This window comes from Corvus kubaryi, unplaced genomic scaffold (assembly GCF_017639235.1).
Source record: "Corvus kubaryi isolate FWS band 111438036 unplaced genomic scaffold, C.kubaryi_AGA036_p1.0 37357, whole genome shotgun sequence".
Taxonomy (NCBI): Eukaryota; Metazoa; Chordata; class Aves; order Passeriformes; family Corvidae; genus Corvus; species Corvus kubaryi.
Window position 1 is genome coordinate 4,562,698 of NW_024581117.1, and position 27,302 is coordinate 4,589,999.

The 27,302-nt window shown below is 38.7% G+C and overlaps 1 protein-coding gene across 7 annotated transcripts in view; it reads right to left on the reverse strand.

The window, feature by feature from the left end:
• Positions 1 to 27,302, reverse strand: part of NTRK2 (neurotrophic receptor tyrosine kinase 2) — a 200,602-nt gene that overhangs the window by 117,688 nt on the left and 55,612 nt on the right. For 4 of the 7 annotated variants that reach the window (XM_042033709.1, XM_042033711.1, XM_042033714.1 and 1 more), the window contains exons 10-11: positions 27,128 to 27,228; positions 25,759 to 25,858 (exon numbers count right to left, since the gene is read on the reverse strand). In XM_042033709.1, the coding sequence (XP_041889643.1) occupies positions 25,759 to 25,858; positions 27,128 to 27,228 (201 nt within the window). Of the gene's footprint in view, positions 1 to 4,843; positions 4,916 to 25,123; positions 25,147 to 25,758; positions 25,859 to 27,127; positions 27,229 to 27,302 lie in introns of those variants that run through there. The other 3 variants (XM_042033716.1, XM_042033712.1, XM_042033715.1) reach the window with 2 other exon arrangements.

Here is a 27,302-nt window from a genome sequence, read left to right on the forward strand (position 1 = left end):
GCACTCTTAAGGAGAAAATATTTTATCTTTCTCAGTGAGAGTCATTACCCTCATGATTTCCAGCACAATATCCAACAGAAGTTTCCTTTTACTGTACTGTCGCTCATGCTGCAGTTGTTCTGCTTTCTATTGATTAGTGAGAGTCAAGGACATTAAGAGCTGAAGCTCAAACCACCACTGCTCAGAGACAGTCAGTACATATATTTTGCAGAGCTTCTAATTCAGGGACAGTTAAAGTAAGAAAGAGAGAATGTGAATAAACAACTGTTCAGAAACTGAAACAGAACCCAGAATTAACAGCAGCTCCCCCCCAGAGCCACAGAAAATGTGCATTAGTAGAAACCCAGTTCATAGGAAAGAGTACAGCAATTACTATCTGCATACACATTTTAAAACATGGATTTCTGTGAGTTATTTTGCACTTCACTTGCATGAAACACTGTATGCCTGAGAGATCAATCAATAAATGAAGGGATGCTTTCTCCAAGCTTCCTTGAAAAGGAAGTAAACTTTTGGAAAGTCAAAACTGTTAGGCAAGAAGGCTCTTTACCTTATGACATCCCTAGAATTTGTGTTTAAGGCACTCATTGGTATGTACATAAAATACAGAAATGTTACCACACAGCTACAATTTTGACAAGTGTCAGTTTACAGCCACAAGAAAAAAGATCAGAGCACTTGAAAGACACAGCATAATTGTCTCACCCCTTTGAAAAAGAGAATCACTGTCAACTTTGAAACCATTCTGTCTCTACCCAAATATTGAAGACAACTCTACCATCCAGTTAGCCTGAGTAATTCCAAATATTCCATCTTTTCAATACATGACCTTTTAATAAGACCTGGCAAGCCAGTTTTTATATACAAATTAGGGAAATAACATTGCTTGCTACAGTAAAACAGGAGTTATGGAACTGTATCACGTATGTTCATCTATAATGGGATTATTTTGCTTACAGTTGCCTTACAACAATATTAACACCTTTGATCATTGCAGTCCTCGTAGCTGTTACTGAGCAATTCTCCAGCTTCCTTGCTATGAAATTTTACTTTGAGTCTATGAAATCTTAAAAGATATATCTCATAATCATCCAGTGCCTCTAGTAAAACAACTGTGGGATTTCTTTACTTCATTAATTTCAACTGCCTTCCTTCACAGTCACTACTAATCAAATATTTCCACATGGCAATTAATGATCTTCCTTAAAAAAGCTCATCTGTGTATGGTCAGTGATCAAGACAATGGACTGACAGCAAGCAAGCAGGAGCCAAATTCCACCTAGACCCATTGTTATGCTACATGAAGACCAACTACATCATTTCTGTGCACCCCTTCTTCCTCCATCCTCTGCAGACTTTTAGGTCCAGGACCAGGGATGACTGCCCCATTTTGAGACAATCTTGGCTCAAGTATTTCACCCCACAAATTCTCTCCTGATAGAAAAATTAAGATGTAGGTCCAATAGGTGATCAGGCCCACACAGCATGTGTTTATGAGAGGCTGGTTCTGCTTGACAAACCTGGTCTACATCTATGACAAGACAATGCACTTAGTGAATGAGAGAAGGACTGTGGGTGCAATTTTCTCAGGGTTAAAAACTGGATGGACGGCTGGGCCCAGAAAGTGTTGGTGGATGGAGCTACATCCAGTTGGTGGCCAGTCACCAGTGGTTTTCACCAGGGAAAAAACACAAAATACTGAAAAAGTGCTGCTATCTCATAAATCCAATGTCACAGAACAGGAAAGACACAACCTTCAAGTTGCCATCCATTGAACCTTAACTAGACTAGTCCTCCTCCACACAACACATGGGCTTTGAAGGAGGTGAAGGATAAGGCACAGGATGTTTCCTCATGAACCTTGTGGCCTAGTTTTACATTCCTGAAAAGTCACCTCAAAGTTTTTCACACATTTTGTAGGCAGTTTGAAGAATATGCACTCAGGTCCTGAACTATTTCAAGGCTCCACAAATTTTTCTTTCTCCCTAGATATTAGTGTATGTTGGAATCCCTCCCCAATGCAGAAGATGGAGAATACTTGTAAGGAAAAATACTGCACAAAACAGTACCAAGGGAAGCAATTTGAATCTTCCAAATCACAGCCACTTGGAGCCATTGTGAAAAGAGTTACTCCAGTCTAGCCTTGCTTTGTTTCACTCTGTTCTCAGTTTTACAAGGACACAAAATGGATCTCCATTCAAAGGACCATTCTTCACAGGATCCACCAAGGAATGGAGAAGGAAAGTGGTCTTCGAAAAAAGGAAAGTTTCTACTCTTCATATTTATGAATGCTACCTCTTACAGAACCCTTTTGATGCAACAAATCACATGCATTTAATATGCTAATTCCACCTAAATTACAGCCAAAAACAACCCACCTGTAGACCCAGGTACTTCATAGGTAAAAGTAAACAATCTTACTAAGTCATACTATGTAATTATAAATTTAGTTAACATCAAATAAATGAGACATGAATCTATAATGGATACCATGTGTAATTGCCACAGCTGCCAGAGCAGGCTATTAGCAAATCAGTGATTAAGACTGTTCTCTTATTTGAAACTCTATTCCTGCAAGTGGAGAGCATGGGTTTCTAATCCACATCTGGCACACAGTATGCCATATATGTTACAAGAATTTGAATTTCTGTCTGAATACTCTTTGCTACCACTGACACACTAGGAACAGAAATTTCCAAGGTGTTTAAACAGGAGTAAAAATATCCTTTCCCTCTCTGTGCAAGTGAAACAAAGTCCTGTCCTGTTACCCAGTCAAGTAAAACCACTCTCCAACACATTACTGTCATATACCTTTGTAGAGACAGAACTAGGAATGAATAGTTCTATTGCTCAGTTATTGCTGTAGCATTGCAGAGCTGAGCCTTCTGAATTTCCCTCTTTCTACAGAACGAACAGTCTTGTAAATGTATTAAGGTTAATAAAATGCTTGAAATGCAGTTGAAATAAGCAATATTTCTTCTGAAAGAAGTGAGATTGATGCTTTCCCTGGTGACAATTCCCCCTAAAGGCACCATTTAAGAAAAGCAGAGTCCTCAGTCTTCATAGTCACATTGCCTCTTCAATCAGTAAATAGCCATACCAATGCACCTGACTCTTATTCAGTCTGGCAAACAGAACGTCTACTTCTGGGCTCCAGAAACTAAACAGGTCCCAGCCCTCAACAATTGCAGGTCAGGAGTCCATGGAACCTGGCAATGCTTTGGCCACGATGCTGCCAGCATCGGCAAGGTGATTGTCTCCACTTCTGCTACAGCCACTGCACAAACAACCAGCAACAGGGCTAACACCTGCCTTCCCTTCATAAGATGAGGTTCCCATCTCATCCCCATCTCCCCAGTCTCCTCCCAGAAAATACACTCAAGACTTATATGGAGCAAGGCTGCTGCAAACTATAGCTTGAATGACCCCTCCATACCTGACTAATCATGTGAATTCAGATGTGGAACAGACACACAAGAAGATCCAAACAGTAGTTAACAAGCCAAAAGCCATTTGGTGTAAATGGGATGTAAAAGCCTACTTGCTTCTAGGCCCATGTGCTAACGTAAAGACTTCAAAGACAAAGAGGCTCAGGACACATATTTGTCAGTAAATAAAAATATGCAGGGGTGTACCTTCTTTTTTTATCCACAATTATTTAATCTATATTAAAGTAAGTTACCATTTTGGGCTAAGACAAACAGCACTCTCCTAGAAGATGTTCCAATACATTTCAAAGGAGAGTATGCATCAAAATTATTTTCAAGTACATATTGGACCATCCTATTTGAGGAATGAGGGAGAAGAGAGTTTTAAATCTGTGGACACAATTTACTCCTTTCCCTATGGGCCAGAGAACATACCCTAGTCCCCTCTGCCTTGATGGCATACTGGCAACCTCTAAGACTGCTATGCATTGCCCCAGAACCAAGTCAAATTATACAGTATATGCAAACCACACACTGTGCCTACTCTCCAGAGAGACCACTTAAGAGATAATACAGAACTAAGTTTTTTCTGATTATGTGAAGTTAATTGGAAGAGGTGAGTCAGTTATGTGAGATGCATGCTATTATTGCAACTGGTTTTATAATTCTCAAAATAGTTGTACTACTATTTGTTAGTGTAGGGCCCAGAAGTCTGGCCTTTGGCCAATGATAATTATTTAGGTGTGTTGCCATGAATTACTATGAATGGAACACAAAGCACTTTTTGACACTGTGTCTGAAAAATGCATTAAAGGTACTTGAGAGCTTTTGTGATTTTACTCTTTACTGGACTGGAAAATAAGACATTAATTTAAAAAATGTTGAAGAACTTAAAGAAAGAAACCCCACCCAAAACACACACCAGCCTAAGGACACTAGTCGAAGCACAAGATTTGTGACTTCTCCCTAGATACACAGCTGGGTTTGCTTACACCAATGGATTCATAACAGTTGCTTCACAATGTATCTGTAATGAGCAAAGCAGGACAGAAACTTACATTTTCACATTGTTATTCAGACCATTCAAATTTTTCCAATATTTAAATAGAAAAAAATCCCTTTCAAGTTCTGTTCAAAGCCCTGACATTAATTTCCCAGATTCATAAGGGAACCTAACATGCATCATTAATTATTCACAATTTTGAACCGCATTTATATTTTTTCAACCAAAAATGTATGTATTCATGTATACACACATATACAGAACTGGATACATACATCCTGGGGAAATAACTGAAACATATGTAGAATTTTATAATGACATTGTTCTAAGAACAAATAATTCTGTAAATTCGTCAGGTATATTTAATAACAACATTCTTTACAGGTTAGTCTGAATAGCTTTATTATCTCACCTTCATTGTCGCAGTCTTGCAATGAAAGCCATATTTGATCTACCAGACCAACTCCTTTTACTTCACCATGAACTGGAATGGAATGCATTACCATTAATGCAACTAATGTCAAGGGTTTGGTTTGCAATTGCCAGTGCTACTCTTTTTCTAATTTATATTTCTTCATCAATTGCTTTCTTTTTCATTCTACACTGCAGAAGAGAAAACATCCATTGTGATACTTTTAGATTGTTCTCTTTTCACGTTTTTCCACACATAACCATCTACAACATGAGAAAGACTGTCGTTGGTATTTTTTGGACTGGACTCTACCAGACATAACTTGCACGTGTGTTTTAGAGCTATAGAAATGTGCATCACTTAAAAATATTTATGAAAAAATGCACTATTATGCTTTATGATAAGAAGCAAGGAGATATTCTTCAGTCACTGGCCAATTCTTCTTGGTGTATATTCTTGGCCTGCAAAGACAAACTTGATATACTAATAGTCTGCACAGAAGTCAGAGTCAAGGCTTGGCCATACTGCATGCAGCTATTTTTTGCTTGGTGTTTATGAGTTTTGACCGGGACTTTTGCTTTTGTTGGGGATCACATAGACACAAACCCCTTACTACTCAACATCGAAACAGCTTGTTCAGCTCCTGGCCCTTCTCCTCACTCCCAGTACTGAAAGTAACCTATAACCAACCTGTGCTGCCTAAAGCTTTTGCAAGTTGCCCTCTGTTGCGCCAGAGATCCTGGTGTTCCCTTGCTGCTTTCTGTAAGGCAGGAGGTACCCACGCAGCTAAACAAGAGGTATCCACATCTCCTCCTGTTCTACTCCAAGGTACCTCAGCATGTGGCATCACATAAACATAAATAGAAGAGTTGCATTTTCAGTGCTGAGTATTCTTTGCAACATGAAAAAAAATTAACTGTACATGCAAAGGGAGCAGATCTGTAGCCAGCAGACCTGGACCTACATTATGAATTCAATGTAACATCTAAAAATAAAAAATATATAAAAGTAAATCCCAGCCAAATGGCAAGGCTCAATTTAAATAATTTCCTTAAATCATACCACTTGAAAATTTGTGTAACTGCACATTTATATATATATGTACATATAAACTCCCTCCAACATATTTCATATGAGTCACTGAAGAACTTTTTCCTTGGAAATGACATTAACATAAAAAAAACCCCAGCAATACAAATAGATTTTCTATTACTAGCATTTTATGAACACCATAAAATCAATAGAATATATAAAAAATTGATTTAGGCCATATTAAATATTATGTCAGTAGAATGAGGAAAGTGAACTGTGGACATTCTTTGATTAGGGATTTTGACCAACAGCAAATTTGGATCTATCATGTTCAACAAACATGATTAATTTCATAATATTCTACAATAAAGCTGACCTCCAGCAGCTTGCTCGTGACATTATTATGATAACTCTGAACTCTGTCCAGATTTTCCTAAAAGACAGGAGAAGGAAGAGATTATGGCCTGAATTTTATTTTTTATTTTTCAGCCAACATAAAAATGATACTGGACCAAACATTTTAGCTCCTGCAAATACATTCAGCTCATTCTACTCAAGTTAACAGATTTTAAATATCACTTTAAAGTCACAGAATTTAATTTTTAAAAAGCAGACACTGTAAAGCAGTATGATGTCTTTGTGAAAACTGAAGCATTTAAGGAAGGATAAGCAGCCTTGCTTGCTTCTTGACAAAGCATCAAACCTCTATTTTGGCAGCGTATTCAGAAAGAAAATGCTTGGCTGAGAGAATACTCTACCAGGATTCTAAACAAAAAATATTAAAATATTTTTCTGTATTTGTGACTGTTTATGATATTTCTCAAAACAGGAAAGATATTTCACAGGGACAAATGTTTTCACTGCCATTAAAGGAGCATTGTTTCCCTTGCAGCAATTATAATACTGGATCTGGTACTCCCCTAAGGATTTCGAATGTAACTTCAGGAAGTGAGGTTAGTTAATGAGCACGTAACAAGCTTACTTAGCCTACACTGAACTTATTTCTAAATAAAGGAAGAAAAATGTATCAAAAATGTAGGAAAAAAGCAGACAAAAACCATATTAATATTTTTTAAAATATAAATTTCACTTGCAGCTCTGGAAAACAAACTACCAAAACACATTAAGAAGCATCATTGCCCATGCAATGGAAACAACCTTTCCCTTGCAAAGACAGAAACTTAATTTTCTCAAACTCAACCCTATTTTACAAATCTCGCAAAAATCAAGTAACTGATATAAAACACTGCTTTACAGCTTTCCTGTCCATAATGCAATCATGGTATACTGGGGATAGGACAGCAAGGGGAAAGCCCCTTTCATGCCTGACACAACACCATTCACAAGCACACCACCCTTGTAGTCGGATCAGGGCAGAGCCCTCTCCAGTAAAAATGTGGCTTTCTGTCCAAGTCCAACAATGCTAAGAGTTATTGATGACAACCTCGAATAAAATAGAAAATTAAATCTTCCAAAACACTCCTATCACTGGACAGGGGTTGTGAGAAGGACAGAAACCAAGGAGCAGTTGTGACCTTGAAAGAAAACTATTGATTGGATTTTGCCTTGTGCAAGGAAAGAAGGGAAACTGAAACCAACCATTCTGAATCATTAATGAGCTCCCACAGCATGGTCCTAACTCCAGTTTTTTACATATCCAAGTGCATTTTTCTTTTGGCTTTCTCAAAACTAGCCCATTTACAATCTATACATGAAAAGAAACTGTAAATTCACTCAAGATAACATGGAGTACCTCTAGACAACAACTCAAAGCCTTGTGTATGTTTGACTGTGCAATATGTAACAACATAAATGTTACATATATTTTTAAATATACATATATAAATGTGTGTGTGTGTGTATGTGTTTATTCACGTTATGTCAATTACTGTAAATGACTAAAAGATGCTATTAATTGCCTGTGCTACTACTATGTTTTTGTTAGTACCCACTGATGCAGAATGTGATTTTCCAGTCTTTGGATAATTCCTAGGACTGAAGGGGCTTTGAGCATATTTTCTGTGAGGAATTTGGCCCTAAAAAAGAGAAGTTTATGTTGATGATTTTTTAAAGAAAAGCTCTTTATAGAACAAAACAAAATAAAATTATATGAAAAGTTATAATTTGTGTGGCAGGAGAAATTCAAATAACTGCTGGTTTGTATTGATCAGCACTAAAGTGATAGAGAAAAGTAAATGGGGAGCAAGAAGCCAACCATTAGAGAAAATATAGGAAGGTGTGTGATTATTTTCTCCGTATCTATCTTAAATTTCACTACATCCTCCTTCTTACTGAGTTTTCCCTCCTCAACATATTACTTAGTTTTGATTCTAAAGCCTCTTTTCCTACAAATTGTCTCCAACAGCTTTTCTTTAGTAGGTCCAACTACAGTGCTATTTATTCTAACAAAAAGAAAGCATCCTCCTTTGGTCTTGGCTCATCTAGCAGTCCTGAAGTAAATCATTCCCTATTAATGTACTTCTACACAGAAGTCATAACTTAGTTTATAGTTTAGGTTTTCTGATACCTTTATTAAACAAATCAACCATGTTAAAAATGGGAAACTATTAAGCCAAAATTTCTTTTTAAATGTGATCAAACCAAGAGAACTTGAAGAAAAACATCCAACAGCCAAATGATCATTGACCATAGACATTTCCTTTTAAAGAGATGCTGCTCAACAAAAACCAAGGCGCAAATAAGAAAAGATTTTTCTGTTTACCATCCACTACAAGAAGGAATAAATGCGATGACTTCTGTCCTCACTGTCCCACAGCAGTGCATTAGCAGAAGTATATAGGCTGTGATGGCACAAAGGAACACACAGTGCTGTCCAAGACAGCGAGTTCACATGTGAGAGAAACTGGCTACTTTCAAAATATCCATGTGATTAGTTTCCCTTTAATTGCCTATTTAATTACCAATACTTTAAGTGTCTAGAGATTAGAAATGCCATCTTTACCAAGGATAATATGGTAACATGGACAAAGACAGGAACTGATACTAGTGGAATTAGATTCAGGTAACTTCTACACTAACAGGATGTAAAAACTCACCACAGTAATACTGCAGCTTCTTTACTTAATAATTACAGAAATAATGTCATAAGATACTATGCTAACCATTATCTTATACCAAGTATATATATGATTAAAAATTCTATACTGGAATAATAATTCAGAAGGAGATCATACCTTTAGCCTTGAACTCTGAAATCCAACATTTCTGCTCACACCATGGAAATAGAGATTTTTGTATGCTAATAAAAACACATCCAAAAAAGATTAAAAGAGCATAGGTAAGAAACAAGTGAGCTAGGCAATGATAAGTAAGAGGGAAAGAGATGAGTACAACACATGAAGGACAATGCTCAAACCTACTCTATGGCAAAGCCAGAAATCAATGCATCTTCAGTGTTAGCACAAAACTCCTGTATGACCACACAGTAAGTTTAGCAAGAGCTTTACAACAGGAATTACACAGTGCTATACAGGAAGAGAAGAATCATTCACAATATTATTGTTCAGTTTACACTTTCGCTCTACCTCTGTCTGTTCCGTAAGATTCAAGCAATGAACAATGACGTCTTTCAATGCCATGAATTGGACAATATCTAAATGCCATATCGAAGGGTCTGTAACACCTATGAATTAATTCTTTCTGAGAAAAACAGAAAAAGAATATTCCAAATCAAAAGACCATTATTAAACATCTCATTCCCATTACATTTCAAAGTTAAAAATCTTGCCATGTTGTTTACATTGCTGTGTTCAGCCCCATGACTCTTTTTATACAAAATCAAGGAGGAATGAAAGGCAGTGGAACATTCCCCTGTAAAAAAAGTTTATAGTCTTGGCTATAACTACTACAGCTACCTAATGTCAAGTGAGGACCTGCAATGATTTGCAAAAAACCATCTGCCTACAATTCCATGTATAAGTCATTTGCAGGCCAAGGACAAAATTTTGCCCTTTTATGCATGTTACAAATCTGCTATCTGTGGCGTCTGTCAGAGTGCTGATTCTGCACTGACTGGTGGCTCCGATTTCCTTTGGTGGTGTTTGTGGTGCTGAAAAAGCAATAGGAGAAGCTAGGGCAAAGAGATTTGCTCTCACTGCTGGTTGAACCCTACAGCACCTAACACCATGACAGAATAAGCCATCCTTCTAATTTTACACTGCCGATCCACAGTTCTAATCAGCTGCTTCTGCACACACAATGATTTGCACATGGTGGGTGGGAGAGGCCTCATTTTTTTTGCATTCATTATTTTAATTGTACATACCGTACACACTGAAATCCACTGTATTCATTGAAATAGTCAGAGAAAGTCTGGCTCATGACTGCATGTTACGGTATTCTTGGACATGTTCACATCCAATCTTGTGGCTGAATGACACTGTACAGAGCTTTGCTTTCTCAACTTCTTACCTTTTTGATTCTATAGTGGCTGTGCAAAAGAAGCACATTTCTTGGCCCTGCCTGTCTGATCTTTAGTGGCCCTCGTCTGGCCTTGGTGCATCCCAAGTTGAAGGTTAAATATTTTTTTTTCTTATTTTGTTTGGTTTTCTTAAAAAGGTGCATTGGAATTCATGACTATGCAGATTCAGTGAGGGGCACCATAAAAAACAGCTAACTGCAGGACACTGTTAATAACTAAGCAGCAGGACATCACTCACAACAGAAGCACAGATGTCTTCCTCTGGTCCCATGATATTATTTTGAAACATAGGCAGCTTCTGGTATCAAATTCCACACTAGCAAACTAGCCTCACAACTCTAAGTTCCACCGACTGCAAGAGCTTCATTTCAGGTTGGCAGCCTTTAGAGACAAGAGAAAAGCTAGCTTCCCAAGCTTTCATTCTGCTGTTACTGAGCTCAGAGCAGCTTGCGGCCCCAGTCATGGTGACTGGACAAAGTCTGGCAATGTTCGCAAAATACTTGTAAAGGATGCATTTCCAATACTGTCCTCACCTAGAAAAGACTCTTAACATTGTGCTGGAATGTATCACACAGCCTCTCTCTCATTTCATCTGAGATAATTCTCTCCACAGTTCTCAATCCTCTCCCCTCACAAGTTTCTTCTTTTGCTTTCATTCCTTTCTTCATTCACTTTCTCACTGATTTTTTTGTTTCTCTCCATGATATCAGGGACCATGCTTTCAAAGCCTGGTTGGGACTTTCCCCAGATAGACAAGATATCACACTATGCCTGTTTTTGTCATGCTTCCAACAGACTGAAGTTAGTCCAACCTTCCTCGTCACAACCAAGTATGGCATCTTCAATCCCAGCAACTCCTACACAGCTTCAGGCTCCTACCTTAGTCCCTTCACACTCTTCTCTTTCTATTCAGAATACAATCAATCCTTCCAGTACAAAATCAGGAAAAGGTGTGATTTTGTACCTTCTTTGGCTTGCTTTCTCTTAGTTACACAGCAACCTTTTCCTCTTTTCTCATCACAACTTAAGAAATTCCCTACCTGCACACCTTTTCTAGTCTTCTCACTTGGACCTGAAGTCCTCCTCTTCTGTATTTCCTTGCCTCTATTTTCACTCCTCCCTCACTCTCTTCATCACTTCTCAGTTAGCTCATCTTCTATAACAACAAGCTTGCCCTTTTTTTTTTTTTTTTGGTGAAAAAAAGTAACCCCATCTGTCTCTCTAACTACTAACTGTGTTTCTCATTGTGCTCTATGAATGATTTTCAGGAGGTTCACCTGCTCTTATTCTTGAACTATTAGTCTACAGACTACAGTCTCCTTTGTGTGTCCCCAACACTTACTCAGCATAGTCTTGACCCATGGCAGTTATTTCCTGTTACTTTAATATATCAGTCAGCTTCTGTGCTTAGAGGTTTGCATGATTTACAGTTCAGAGCTACTTGTTCAATCCAAACTGCCACACACTACACTTGCTTACAATACAATTACTGAATTCCTTACATTCTGTCTCAGAAAGGAGAAAACGTAATTTTCTTTGCAAAGTAGCAGTCAAGATGATGCAATGTGGAATCTTCAACCACCTCTGCTGCTGCGTAAGACAGATGAAAGTCTACACAAAGATTTACAAAACCTTATATTGCAGAAAAGAAAAACTGAATGTTTGCTCTGCTTGCAATAATTATGCAAAATCATAGTTCATTTTCCATATTTTCCATCCCAGATCTTTTAGACCTTTTCTGCATTATTAGCAACACTTTTTAGTGAAATTAAACAACAGAAATGTGCCAAAACAGCAATCACATTTCAAAAAATGTGAATCATAAGCAGTGAAGCTGTGCAGTATTTTAAAAACTGATATATTTGGTTTTTAAGTGACTAAGCTATGACTATACTGGATGCATTAAAACCATAAAGTTCTGCTAAATGAAGCAGTGAGCTATACTGAGTTACATTTAGGAAGATATTTATCTACCTATAGCTGGCTGGCCATACACCAAAATAAGAATGTACAAGCATGCATGACCACAAACATGAATGTACATGAACCCTTCAGTCTGTGTAAAAAGGATTCATCAGTTCAGTCTACAGCCTGTGTTGTGTCTGCTACTAGGCACATGCAGTTTTCTTACTGGCACCAACAAAAGACATTTTGCTGCACCTTTTGTGCTTAACACACACACCAGCCAACGGAATCAGCAGCATCTGAAGTGTAGCTAAGGGCACCCTCTGATATTTCAGTTTCTTAAACGCCCTCTTCCATAACATTTTGTAGCTAAGACAGCAAAGAATTGGTTCATATCTTGTCCAGAGCAGGTTCAGAAGAGACCTTATTACCTGGGGTTCTTTTTTGTTACCTTTAAGTCCTGCCATGTTGTTTGGAAGCAGTAATACCGCAAAACACTCATATTTCATTCCCTATTTAAGAAGCTACTTAAGAATCTATCTGAAGTCCTACTCATCCAGAATCCAGCGTTACAGTGCCAAGGTTAAGTGAGGAGCTAAAGGCCAAGATTAAGTTCCACCTGTTCTCTGGGAGGATTTAGTTTCTGATGTTACTTTCCCAGATGCACATGGGAGCTGACACAGCCAACCACAGCACCTCTGCCTGCAGCTCTTCTCTTCCCAAAGAAATACTAACCCCCTTCACTCTAAATGAGTTTGATTCCCATCTACACTCATTTACTGGCAGAGTAGTAAAAGGCGCCATAATGTAAAGAAGTATTCTGAAAAAAAAATTCTATTAATTGACCTTTTTTTGTGATTTATGAAGGATGCTACAGCCACATCAACATCTTTAGATACCAGCGATGCATTCTATGCAGCCTAGTTCCTTCTCCCCTTTCAAAAATCCCCCCACTTTACAAGCCTGCTACTTCAGTTTTAAACATCAAGATACCTCTTTAACTAGGTAACAGACACTGAATTCCAAAGCTGCCACTGTAGCTGAGGTGTTTTTTTTTTAAATTTTCCCTCTCATATTGAAGCAAGCAAATTCATGACCAAGTTGTTGAACTGTAAGAAAACATCTCAATTAAAGTACTTCCATAATATTGCTCACAATCCTGATTGCATTTTCAGGATTGGAACAGAGGAGAAAGGTTATCAGAAGCCACCTGCAATGGAATGAGTTGGAAAAAGACAGGGTACCTAACTAGCTAACTCTGAAGTACCTAATCAGAAGTTAAGTAAACTTGGAACTTAGGACAGCTGAAAGAGACTCCAGAAAACCCTCAGTAGCTCTACACCTTGTAGTTAAAGAGCAAGTAATAAATGACAGGAATTAATTTGGTGTGCATGGAGTAGGGGAGCTCAGTGGCAGAGATCACTGTTCCAAGGTCAGCTGGTGTATGTAACAGTGCACATGAACATCCTTTTACTACTAGTGGTGGTCAGTGAGAACAGTGCCTAGCTTTACACTTCATGCAATCAAGCACCTTCTTGTAGAAGCATAGGTTGTACTTAGTAAAAATATTGTCCTGACTGCTGGGAGCAAATTAAGGTTTGTGAAAATTACCATGACCACAAAATCTAATCACTTAAATGCTAGGTGACTGTGATTAATAGTGAATGTCTGTTGTAGCATGAACATTTTGCAAAGAACATGGATGGGTCACAGCCAATTGCATAAAGACTGCAAACACACGGAATCACTCTTCTTTCAGCACCAGGAGGTACAACCATCAGCTCAGAGCTGCCACAGGCAACACCAGCAGGATGGCAGAAAAAGACACTCATTCTTCTCCCAGGAATATCAACTTCTCACTACTCGAATTTGACACACTTGGGGCTGAGCTGTGCAACTGGACAGACATTACCAGTCCCTGCAGGAACATGCAGACTTTGACGTGAGAAACTATCTGAACACACCAAAAGGAAAAGCAAATTATCCAAGTTTCTTCATGGCCTCTAGACAGTAAGGATCAACAGTCTGAAAGCATAAACATGTCTCAGCTTCTCTGCTGTTTGCTATCACGCTCCTCTTTTACTTTCCACAGGAGCTGTAGAATATGCCATGTCCGAGACTCAGGTATGGCCTGTTTTTCCAAGGAGTGAAAGGCAGAATGTTTCCTCTGGTTCCTCTGCCTTCATGACAGATTATCTAGTGAACTACACCGTAAGCCAACCATAAGACATTCCAAACTATTACTTTTCTAAAATAAAGTCATGTGCACTTACATTTTTCTTTACCAAAACAACAGGGTGCTTAATAAGCAGAAAGTTTCCTTCCCTTGTCAGCCTTCCTCTGTGCAGCACAGAATGCAGGAACAGCCATGTTGGTCCAACCAAAGGAAACACCTATTGCCCTGCCTCCAACACGAGCCAAAAGCGTCTGCCTGAGGGACTGTGTTAGCACAGAGCAAGCTCATACCAGAACACCTCTGCCACACCACATCACAAAGATCACATGTGCCAGAGGTGCATCTTTGTGCTTAATAGCCGTATCACTGAAACTCACAGCCGCTGGGCAGGAACAGGCCCTGTGCCATCCACCTGACTCACAACCTGCACTCTTAAGGCACCTGAGCTTTACTATGCCACTGGCAGGTTGCATGACTTCTTGTGATGGCAGCAGAATAGTCTGCATGAATGTTTGCCTGGACCACGCTGGGAGAGGCCACTGCAAAAGCAGCTGTAATGCACAAGCTCTAGGCACCATGAGAAGCAGCTACAACACCTGCCTAGCTGGCAAGCCAGCACTCAAAAGCACAGAAAGAGGAATTTAGCAGGGGAGGCTCTCTACTGCTCTCCAAAGTGACTGACAGCTGTGAGAGCTTACAGACCTCCAAGATGGCCATGGGCAGAAACATTTAGCTTGTGGTAGGCACAAAGACAGGATTTGACCTTTTAATTCGAAGGCTTTACTCTGACGTTCAAGCTACTAGAGTCTTGAGAGACATTCAACAAATGTACAACTGCATCAGAGCCAGCTGAAGACTGAGAACATGAACAGCTCATGGTACATATCTCCATGTGCCACAGGAGAAAGACAGGTAACAGTGAAGCTTCAGAGGTAGTGTGAGAGAATACTGCAATGGCCCTCTCCAAAAAAACCCAAGGGATGTCAACAGATTCTGGTTCTGGTCGTGCAGAATACAGAAAGTCATGTAACTACAAGGTACATTTCTGTTGCTTCCTGTTGCTACAACTCACAGAAATGTAACTTTCTGAGAGGGCACGAACCTCTCTTAGAAGACATTTGGTAACAAATATTGCAGCTGCGGCCACCAGCTCCTATGCCTGAGAGGGCCCACATGAAACAAAAGGGTTCTGGTAACTCAATTCACTGCTTTTTTAAGAACGCTTTTCTCCCAGTTTGAATTACTCACATCTACTGACCAGAACCAAAATTTCTCCTACTTTAAAGGCCATACATGGCATGTCTCCATGTTGGGGCTGGCCCTGCCAAACATGGAGGCAAATCTGTGAACACCCTCCTCACAAGGGTTACAAATGGACTCCCTCCAGCTGCAGATGCTTCCACATACACTCTGCAGAAGAGTTGTGGCAGTGTGGAAATTGTGCCACAACTGTAGGCTATCCTCCTCTTACTTACAAGAATGATGCCTCTGAAATCCAAAATAGCTATGAGGGAAAAGCCCTGAGTTCTCAGACATGCCAGCTTTGTATTATCATACCATCAACTGAGAGCAGGCAAGAGCCAAAGGGGCTGACAAAGGTAGAAGGACCACAGTCATGACTGGCTGGACAAAGTGCCATGAGAAGTGAAACTTCATGACAAATAGAATCATAGAATAGTTTGTGCCAGAAGGGACCTTAAATATCATGTGGTTTCAACCGGTTTGCCATGGGTAACCTTCCACTGTCCCAGGCTGCTCAAAGTCCCCATCCAGCCCGGACTTGAACACTTCCAGGGACAAGGGATCCACAACTTCTCTGGGCAACCTGTTCTGGTGCCTCAGCACCCCCAAAGTAAAAAATTTCTTCCTAATATCCAACCTAAACGTACCCTCTCTTTCAGTTAGGTGACATGTTTTGTCATCTATCAGGAAAAGGTGAAGGACTTTTTATAAATACTTCTTGTATGTTTATATTACTCCACTTTGTGCTCCAGGGTATTCAGCCATGCCAGACAGCTGAAGGAACAGTGCATTAGCCTTTGACACCATGAATAAAACTGACATAGGCTAAATAACAGTTACTAGATAGTTCGCCCATTTTACTTGAATATAAAGGATCCTGTTACATTGCTCCCTCCCTGACCTATTTTCTAAGAAACTTCAGAAAATCAAACAGAGCAAATCAGAAAGATTCTCAATCCTGGTCTAAATTACTTTTTTTTTTTTTTTTTTTTTTTTGTAATTTCAAAGACATATCTCATTTTCCTAAATCTGGTTTTTCATTTCCACACTAGAAGTGCCATCAAGTCTGCCCGGTTTCTGCTATTGGCAAAGCAAACAGCACTAAATGGGACAAAACATGGCAGAGTACAAAACAGAAATAATGACAGACTCTTCTTTAAAGAGGTAATTCTGATTTTTGTGCAGAATACAGAAGAGGTGTCAGAACAAAATGGACTCTGAGGGCAGCACAAGAAGTTCTTTCACAATGAAGACTATTCCTATGTCACTCATGATTCATATATGGAGAAGAAAAAGTCATTATATATAATATACTATTCTGATCCTTACACTGGATTATCACTGAGGACTGAATATAAACCTAATGTTTTAAGTTCATAAATATGAAAGGCAGGAACATTGGCCACTGTGAGGCAGAGTGGCATACTCATAGTGCACCAGTGTGGAAGCATTGGGGAGGTACAGTATTTCCAGGAAAACAGCAATTGAGAAGAGCTGTGAGTCACTTGGAAAAGGTGTGTTCAGCTACCCACAAAGAGAACACTTTGGGGAATTCACTGGCAGAAGTGAATTAATAGCTAATATACAATGCTGATCCCAGGTTATAGATATTCTGGGAGAAGATAAACGTGCATCGGGGTGGTGTGTGAAAAAGACATTTAAAAAGGACCAATTCATTCAAATTATAAAATCTTACTTAAACTTTTGCCCAGAACTGAAGTAAAACCTAAAGTGTTTCTTTTACTAGATAATCAAAGAAACTCGACTACCTTTTGTCTTGATTTTTCTTAATTCTTCTAAATTTTTGTACTTCTTAATTTCTTCCTAAAATGCAACAGCATTGCTGCAGTAATGGCTTTACAGCAGCTCTTATTCATTCTGAAAGAAGAAACACCATGAACATCACCAGCTCACCCTGCTTTGTGCTGGGTGTGGGACACTTTCAGAGTGCCTGTCAGCCTCAGCTGTTCTGTGGAAAGCCAGTACAAGCTGGCCCAGCCTCCAGGAGAAGCTTCTGCTGCCAGTCACTTCCACATTAGCCTTTTTCCTAACTGGAGACGATACAGCAGACCTCATTTCTACCAAGAATACCTTCTATTTATCTACTGCTCATGTTCCAACCTACTGTGCTTAAGAACTGCTTGGTTTTCAGCATCAAGTTTTCTAGCATTGCACCTTGACACTTCCTAAAGGGAGATCAAAACCAAGCACATATGTACTTTGTAGTAAATGATGCTTAAACCACTGGGGAACTGGGGCCACTCAAAAATAGGCAGACAGATAGATAGATAGATAGACAGGCAGACAGATAGATAGATAATATAGGCCAGCTTTGCTATTCTTTAGTAATTTTCTTTCTTTCTGATTCACTGATTTCCATTTCACCTGATTACTTCTTCACTCAGATCACAGGTAAACTTAGCATTATCACAATCTACTTTCTCTCCTCCTTCCATTCCTCTCATCCTCTTATTTCCTCCTATATCCTATCTCGTTTCTTTCTAAAATTCTCCAGGGACTAAACCACAAATTGCCCTCACAAAGTGACACATTCCCAAAACAGCATGACCTCCATACGGGCAAAAAATTCATATAAAATCAGGTGAGCATTCACCCTTTGCACATAAAAAACTGAAAGGAGAAACTCTGGGCTCTGTAAAATAAAGACCTGTGAAGCAAATGTGGATGTAGACTGAACATGGGGTTGGGACTCTGCAGTTTACACTTCTAGGACTGTCTCTTATTCTGTCACTACCTTGATCTAGGAGCTCTGCTATTTCTGTGTGCTTCAGCCCATAGCAAGGTAGAGCCGTAGCAACCATGATTTTCAGCTCTCCTCATTTCTACTGCATCCATTTATAGCCTTCTCTTCAATCTCTTTGCATTTCATCTCTAAGCTGTCTTCTACTCAGCATCTTCCCAGCTCTCCATTTCACTTCATGCATACCACATACATGCATACTCCCTCATCCCATCACTCACTATATACTCTTTTAGGGGAAGGGGCAATGAGATACAACAGGTACTTGTTTACATTTGCTTTCCTCCTTTTCTACTAGCAATGGACATGAGGTGTCAGGTAATTTTCCTTTGTTAATAATATCAGTGTTAATACCACCACAGTAGTCTGAACCATGTAAAGCTCTAAGCAAGTTAGTAACTCCTTTACTCCTTCAATCATTACAACTGAGTTTACATTTTGCAATCAAAGCAGATCAGACTCAAATGCACCACTGTATCATTAAAAATTCTCCAGTTCAGATTTGAACTGTCTTCATAAATCCTGTGTTATATATGAGGCATCATCCACTTGCTTGTTCCTATTACAGAAACAGATACATTCCTCTGTGGTATCTTGCACTTTAGGATTGGACTCAGGAAAACTAACAGCAGATCAAAACAGACATCTGAGACCTAGAGATCAAATTTTATAGAAATAAAAACAATGGAACTCTAAAAATGTCTATCAGCATGCTCTGATAGGGTGACACAGACCCAAACCAAAGCTTTAAGAAACAGTGCTCTTCTATTTACTGAAACACAAGAGAATGGTGGCTTAAATATCTTAAGATCTTTGTAAAATCCTTTACATGAAATTACCTCCATGGATCAGTTAATACAAACTCTCATTCTCTGATGTACTTATAGCAATTTTCTTCTTCAAAGTAAGGTACTTAGAAGCATAAACAACTCTTTCAAATGTTCATGTGGTAAAGCAATATAACCGCCCCCATTAACAACTAATGCACCTAAGACAGATGTTTTATATGATTGGCCCATGACTACAGCAACTGGAATGTCAGTGTCAAACAATGAAAAAAGCTTCTTGTGTGTGGTTCAGATGAGCAATATCATCATTGCCTTTACATCAATCCCTTTACATTGTCGACTCACTAAAAATACTGCAGATTCGAGCACATTCGTTTTTCTCTACATCTGATCTTACAACACTGACTCACATGAATTGATTCCTCTTTTATATTCTGCTCATTGACTAAATAATGGAATGTTCTAAAGACATTCAAGGATCGACACCCACAGAATTGGCATTTGGGTAGGTACAACACAGCACAAAATCACTTCTATAGGTAAAAGTGGATACTCAAAAAGCTCAGTATTTCAGTGACTTGCTGAAAGTCAAGCAGTAAATGTGTTCCCAAGCTACAAACTCGATCTTTTTAATGATTTTTCCAAAAATGCTACAAACTTAGTGCAGACCAATTTGAACATTAGATCATACTTGTCAAAAGGCAGATCTTTGCTGAAGATGCAGAGCTTCTATTTTGTAATTGCTTTAGAATTAAAAGTAAACAAAGTATTTCTATTTTAACTTCATTTCACTTTTCTCCTACTCTATAAGCAATAACCCAATTGCTTAAGCAAGACATGTGATGCATGAGTTAATAATAAACATAACAGCTCTCCCTTTTCCCACATCAGTACTTCAAACCTCTCAGAGTCATCGAAACACTCCAAAATCCTAATTCTTCAATCACCAGTGAGAATGAAGTAGAGGGGTTTTTTAAGTCTCTTGCAATCAGCCCCTCTCCAACAACAAGGTGAATTCAAGGAAAATGTATTAAAGCAGAAAAACCAATGACCATTTGCTATATGCTTACAGACAAGTAAGACACAAAAGGTCTTTCATGACAGTCCTAAAGTTACAGCCAAAGGAACATGGAAAAGTCTCAGGCAGAATGGTAAGGCTCTCTACTTTCACCTGGACTGTATTTGAAGTCACGTAAATATGATTGTTTGGGTAAATAAGGGTTAAAGGTGGTCATTATGTTATGTCATTGTGTCAGAATGACAATTCTGCTTTGTAAGGAGACTCTTATTATTCTTTTGTACAGCGTTTCTTACCCAAACTGAAATATGGTAAGACGACTGAGAAATATGCTGCAACTGAAATGAGTTTCAAGCTGCCTTTCCCTGTACTGTCTTTTGGACCAAAGCTCAAAAAGTTACAAGAGGTTAGAAGCAAATACAGTACAGTGAACTGTGTGTGACACACTGAGAAGAAAAAGTATTCTTGAACTATCAGTGTGCTTCTGTTGGAATAACCAGTGCTTTTATTTAAAAAGTTTTGAAGGACATTCATGGTCCAACACATATGTTACAGAAATCACTTGAGAGAAAAAGCTATCAGGAAGCAGGAGAAAATACCCTGTTTTGATTTTGGTAGGCAAAATCTGTGGGTATGTTCCTAACCTTTAATCAACTTGATGAAAGAGAACAGCACCCTCATTTACAGTCCAGGTTTTAAACTTACACTCAAAAAAATTGACAAGCAGCTAGGAAGGACTTTAGGGAAAGTTAGTATTTTGAGGCGTTTGTCCTAAAGGAGACACTATTTTCTTTCTTAAATCAACCATACAATCTCATTACCTGATCACAGAAAGATAAATTTCTGTACCCTGACCTGCACAGACTTGCAAAGCTTTGAATGGGGGGAAGAATTCATAGTCAAGACATACATTTAGACTCAGTAGGTAGTTCAGAGTGCTTGAGGAAGGAGAAGCGCCTTTCAAAGCATGACACCCAAGCCCACAGACATGAGAAGATAGCTGGCATTGCCTAAATACAATGGGAATTTCAGACCGTTTGCTCCCTTATTTTTGCACTACTGCACACAGCTCAAAGCACTGACAGAAACTTCATACAAACACAGAAAAAAATCCCCCTCACCCCATACGGATCAAGTACACACGTTTCCCTCTACTTCCATCAGATTCTATTTGTTACCTTAAAAGACAGAAGACACTGCTTTGGTTAAGAGTGGCTTCTCTTTTCTTTCTGATTTTGGTAAAGCCTACACAAACTCCATTTATCTCTATCAGTAAAGCTGCTGTGATAATAGTCTTGTCCATGATTATCTGCCAGATTCCCTAGGAAGCAAGGAGTACTAAGGATATCTTGTCATTGAATAGGAAGAGTTGATATAAACAAAAATTATTTCATCCTTTTAACTGAACAATGCTATTTTGAAGTTTATCCACTAATTTATCTTCCATCAGTTTTCTTCATACTTCCCTTCATCCTTAGCGGCATGATTAAAATCTGCAAACTGTGTATTGGGCTGGTTATGCTGCAAACCATTTGGTTACTTCCATCATTATTCAACAGGCAAAGCAAAATAAAACAGGACTAGAATTACTCTTCCACGAATCCTCTCAGGGAGTTCACAAACACTCCCTTGTCCTCTCTACTCCAGTTCCCTTGTTATTTTTCAGTTTCATAAGCTGGTTAGATGGAGTCAGAAATAAACACAAAACGGTAAGAGCTGTCTTGGCAGCCTCCAGTGAATTCCCACCATAAGCACTTTCACATCCCACAGCAAGCAAGCAAGCAAGCCAAGGGGTTTCGTAAGAGCAACCCACAAGTCTTAACAAATGCATTTATGAAATTAACTGAAGCTTTCACCATTTATGCTACAGCATCTGGCAAGGGTCTAAAAACCTCACCTCCAGATTCAAGCAAACAAAAGCAGTTTTTCATACAAAGCTGTTGTCACAAGGTGTTGTATAAGAAGGTGTTTAAAATGTACACAAGCAGCGAAATAGAGAATTATGTTTCACCAACTATTCTGATGAATTTTGCTATGGAAGTCTGGAAGTCTAGCACAACATAAGAGTTTTTTGTATGAACCCTATTTTAAGACTCTCCTAGCACAGACCACAGATTTGTTCTGTACTAATACTGTTCCCAAAGTCAATCATCAGAAACTGCTATCTCCTCTAGCTCTGAAAGACAGAGTAAAAAGAATTAAGGCAAGAATTAAAACAACTGTTTCATACAGTAAAATCCAACTTCAATCAGAATACAGAACATCCCAAACAAAATGTTTCCGAGTGCTTTGCTTGTCCTCCTCACCTCTAAAAGCACTCTATTTCTACAGTTTGGAAAGGTAACTGAGTAAAATTAATATATCCCAAGTTATTCTCTTACCTTAGATACACCAAATTAATTGAAAAAAGTAAAAAAATAGGGGTAATTTATTTTTATACAACTCTTCAACAGACCTCGGTAAGACATTGATCAGTACTGCCAAAGAACTGGAAGTTCCCAGAGGACCTGGTGCTCTGTAACACATAGATTGGACACTTTTCTGCTCCACACAGTACTGGGAAGAAGACATCAGGGTGAGCTCTGTTGCAGCCTCAGCATGTGCAGTGCTTCCAGGTATGAGCAGCTCTGACACAGCCTTTGCTCAGACACAACTCCCTACTCCATATCTCTTTCTGGGGACTTGGTCACTGTCAGTCCCACACTCCAACCATGCTCAAGCTCTTTAAGTACAGAAGAACTCAGCAAAGACACAAGTCTAAGAAGTGGGCAGACGATGGCCATGTAAAAGATGAGATAAACTGGCTTTTAAAAGCAGGAGGCATAAAACAATGTCTACAAAGCTGCAGATGCCTGCTCTGAACCCAAATGAGATGAAAAATATCATCCCTTATGTAAAGATATTGCCTATGGGACACACAGTGCTGTTAGCCTTTACACACATTTCTTTTTCTGATTTTCAATGGAACATTTTTCCGTACACATGGTTAAATGAAAAATACCATCAGTGCCAGTTTGACTGCTCCAGTTACTGACTACTTTGGTTTTTTTCCAAACTGCTTGCTGAAGAAGGGTGGGTAGACATTTAATGACAGGGTGTCTGAGGTTGTGTTCTCAGAAAGTAACAAAAAAAAAGAAGCATAGCCTTTTGTGTATTTCTGCCTGATGTAACTCAGGAAGTTACTTCTCACAAATGCATTAATTTTGGAGAGGTTTTTTCAATCTTGTTTCATAAATATCTTCCATGGAAATCTGGATATTTAGGTTCTTACCATTTCCCTACTGTTTATTAAATGACCACTATAGCACATTGTCTATATGTGAAGTTGGGATTAATTTTGCTGTGACTGAATTAAATTACAAATGTCTCAAACAGTTCTCAGGTGGCTGACTTAACCCTTTTATTCACAAATTCCAAGATACACATTTAAATGTATTGGTCAATAATGACTCAAAAAAACCTCTTCTCATCACATTCACCTTATTTTCCTCATGTTCAAATACACCAGGTTGCTTATTTTCATATTTCAATTCTCAACATATACTTACACTGCAGGTTTTTCAGAGCAGGCAATATTTGCCAATTATTACATATCTATATATATCTAAACTCAAGTCTTTAAATATTGTTTTAATATAAATTCAGTAATACTGATAATGATAAAGGGAAAGAGTGTTTCTGGGACTTTGGACTACAGATAGGTGCAGGTGGTGAAGCTGAGGTGTGAATGCATGCTTTGGGGAAGTTTGAGGTCCATTTAAGGGACAAATGAAAGTCACTCCTTTCTAATGAAAGACTCAAGAGTTATTTGTAAATCACAGTGACATTTCACCATTATAAACAAAATAACATGTTTGAGGTTGCTGCCTTTTTGTAATTTCATGCAGTCATTTCCATGAAATTATATTCTTACTAAAATACAATCTAGATGGGCAATTTTGCAACGAAGAACTACTAAGGTCAAATTTACTGATTAGGGAAGAGCACCCTTTTTGTGAGAAGAGCTGTATCTGAAGATACTGAAAAACAAATAGCTTCCTGAAAGGTAACTTAACTCTACAACACAAAATCGAACTTGTGCATTCTCCTTCAGGGTAGGGTTTATTTCCTAGTTTCTTCAGTAATGTTGTGTTGAAATAGTCAATGCATATTTTGAAAAACCTAACAAGTATTCAGCTTTAAAGAGCTAACATCAAACAATTCTCACTGTTTCTCTCAATCAGCTTCCACCTACTTCAGCTCTCTAAATGCAATTCAGAAAGCCTTGAACACAAATAAAATTTACGCTGAACTGTTGTTCAGTCACAGACTAGCCTTCTGCCAAAATCCTGCAGCTCTATCCTGCTGATTTCATGTTGCTATTCAGGATATTTCACAATGACTGTTCTTTTCTAATGCTACCCCAAACAGCAGAGACTCCGTTGCATCAGAAGGTGGTGAGAGACAAGATTACCATCCCAACAGTTGATCTGCACTGACTACGTTTCTGTTCTGCTCAAATCCCATTTGTTCCAGGAAATCTACTCTAAACAGAATACAAGAACACAAAATATAGAGCAGATATCTCTGGAAAGAGATCAAGATTATGTAAGCATTACCAAAATATACATCCAGGTGATACTGTGTCATAAGCACATTTGAGAAGAAGGACATGAGATTAACAAGAGTCTACCAAAAGATTACTTACCGTGTTCTCCACAGACCCTCATCTACATATCTTAAGAACAAACACTCATCTCCCTTAGCACACAGTAAAGCATCTTCTAGATCTCTCAACACGACAGCAAGTGGGTTTTTTAATTTCCTTCTTTTTAATTTCTCTTCTTTTCTGTTCAATACAATTTCACCCACATCATCAGAAACAGACTGATGATACCAGTAAAACAATATGGTAATGGAGTTGTTGCAGGTACCTCTGTGTCACACATACTTCTATCTGGCTGTAAAATAAATAAATGAATAAATGAAGGGCCGAGCTTTCCTCCTTCCACAGGGACAAGAGTACTTGTGAATCTCTCCAGATTCTACTTCCCAAGAAGCACATGAAAATGCATCTGTCAGAAAGCTGGTGCTTTCATTTGACATATGACAGAATCCACGGCAAATGTACCTTGCGCTCTTGTCATTGTTTCCCCTTCATTTACCTTAATGAGACATTGTAGTATAGTCTAAAGCACCTCTTACATACAGCATAGATTCTCATTAAACTGTTATAATCAAACTTGCAACAGAATAAATTTAATTTCCTATTTTCTTCCTACCTACACTGACTTGAGAAATATTTTACTCCAGGAAGTGTCTCAGGAGGCTTTGCATCAGAAGGCAGAGAAATGGTATTTATTCTAAGAGAAAAAAGAAGTGTTTGATCCCAAAGTGTTTCATTCTACACTGTCTACATCTATTTCTGCCCTTACTTACCTGATGAATAAACGAAATATTAAATGTGGTGGCATTTGATGTAGCTATTTTGACTGCTCCCGGTTCAGGAGTCTACAGTCTCAGCTCATATAACCCACAACAATTCTGGAAGGTGTAAAACCAACCCTGCTTACCTTTCATCCCAAACTTAGAGTGTCTTCCAAACTTCAGAATAATGAGGGTTATTACTAAGCCAGTGCACACCAGTGCTGCAATTCCCACCACAACGTACACCTAAAAAAAAGAAGAGGACACAAACAGACCTGTTTGTTTTGTTCTTGTGTCTTCAAAGACATCCAGAATACATTCAAATTAATCCAGTTACAAAAAGAGATTAATTTCAACTGGGAAGCATTTGCACTCAGATCAAAGAGTACAGAAAACAGACACTTGTTGAGGTTTCTTCTATTCTGTAGAGAACAGAGATTCAGACACTTATGAGAACTTTTTCAACATCCTACACATTCAAGGCAGGCAGGAGGCAGTCTACATCACCCTTTTCCCTTCCAGTAGAGTGGCATGTTACAAGAAACCACGTAAGAAAAGCACATAGGAAAAAAGAATTTACTGTGGGGATGGTTGAACACTTGTATAAATTACCTGGAGTGGCTGTGAAGGTTCCATCACTGGAAATACCAAAACCAGAGAGGACACAACCATAAGGAACCATACTGGCTCTGCTTTAATCAGGGGAACTTGGACCAGAGGACTTCCACAGGTCCTACTTTTACCACCTCGGCAATTCAATGACTCTGTTATCAGATGAGACAAGACTGTCTTGGATCCTCCCAATTTTTAGCACATTGTCCCAACTCACAGTCTGCTCTCTGGCTCATGAAGGCACACTCTCCGCTGCTTGATGCTTTACAGAGACCCTGATGGAGGGAGGCTGCCATGCCTGCCAGGCTGGTAACCCACTATCAGTTTCCAGTATTTCAGTTCAGGAGAGCATGAGAGACAAGGCACCAAAGGAGGAGGCCCATCAGTTCAGCCACTTGCACTAAAATCTGTCACAAGCCATTTAATCAGAAAACGTAGATGAAATCATGTCTTAAATACAGATAATTGCATTTTGAAAATTCATTGCAGCACATCACCTCTCTAATGTGGAGGTGACTCCAGGATGGGTATTCAACCAACAATCTTCAAATTACCTTAGATATCTTTGTTTTGTAAATGAAGATTTGTTCTCCTTGACTAAAAATTAGATGCAAAGTCTTAGGCTAAAGAAATGACAGTTAAGTAGTTCAGAAGAGCAAGACACAAAACCATGGTTTTACTTGAACTGAAAAGTGATTTACTAACCCAAAAAAATGGGGGAAGGACATGAGTGGGGCACACTAATTTTCTTTTTCATCCTTTTTTTTTTCCCTGAGTTTTGATCACAACACAGTAATAGCTTTCTGATAGGCCAGAGTCTTACTATAGTGTCTGCAGTGTTGTAAGTTGTATAGCCAAAAAGTTCACAAAAATCACAGACCAGGAAACAATGCATATACTTACAGTGATGCTATCTTCATTCTCTTTGTTGGAAACATCCGTTGAAGTGATTTGATTACTGTTATTAGTGGCATCTCCAAGATCATTAGGTGTGGTTTCATACTCTTAAGAAAAAAAAAAGATTGCTTTTATAAGCTCATAACTTCGACAGGGAAATGGTTTTCTATATTATTTCTGC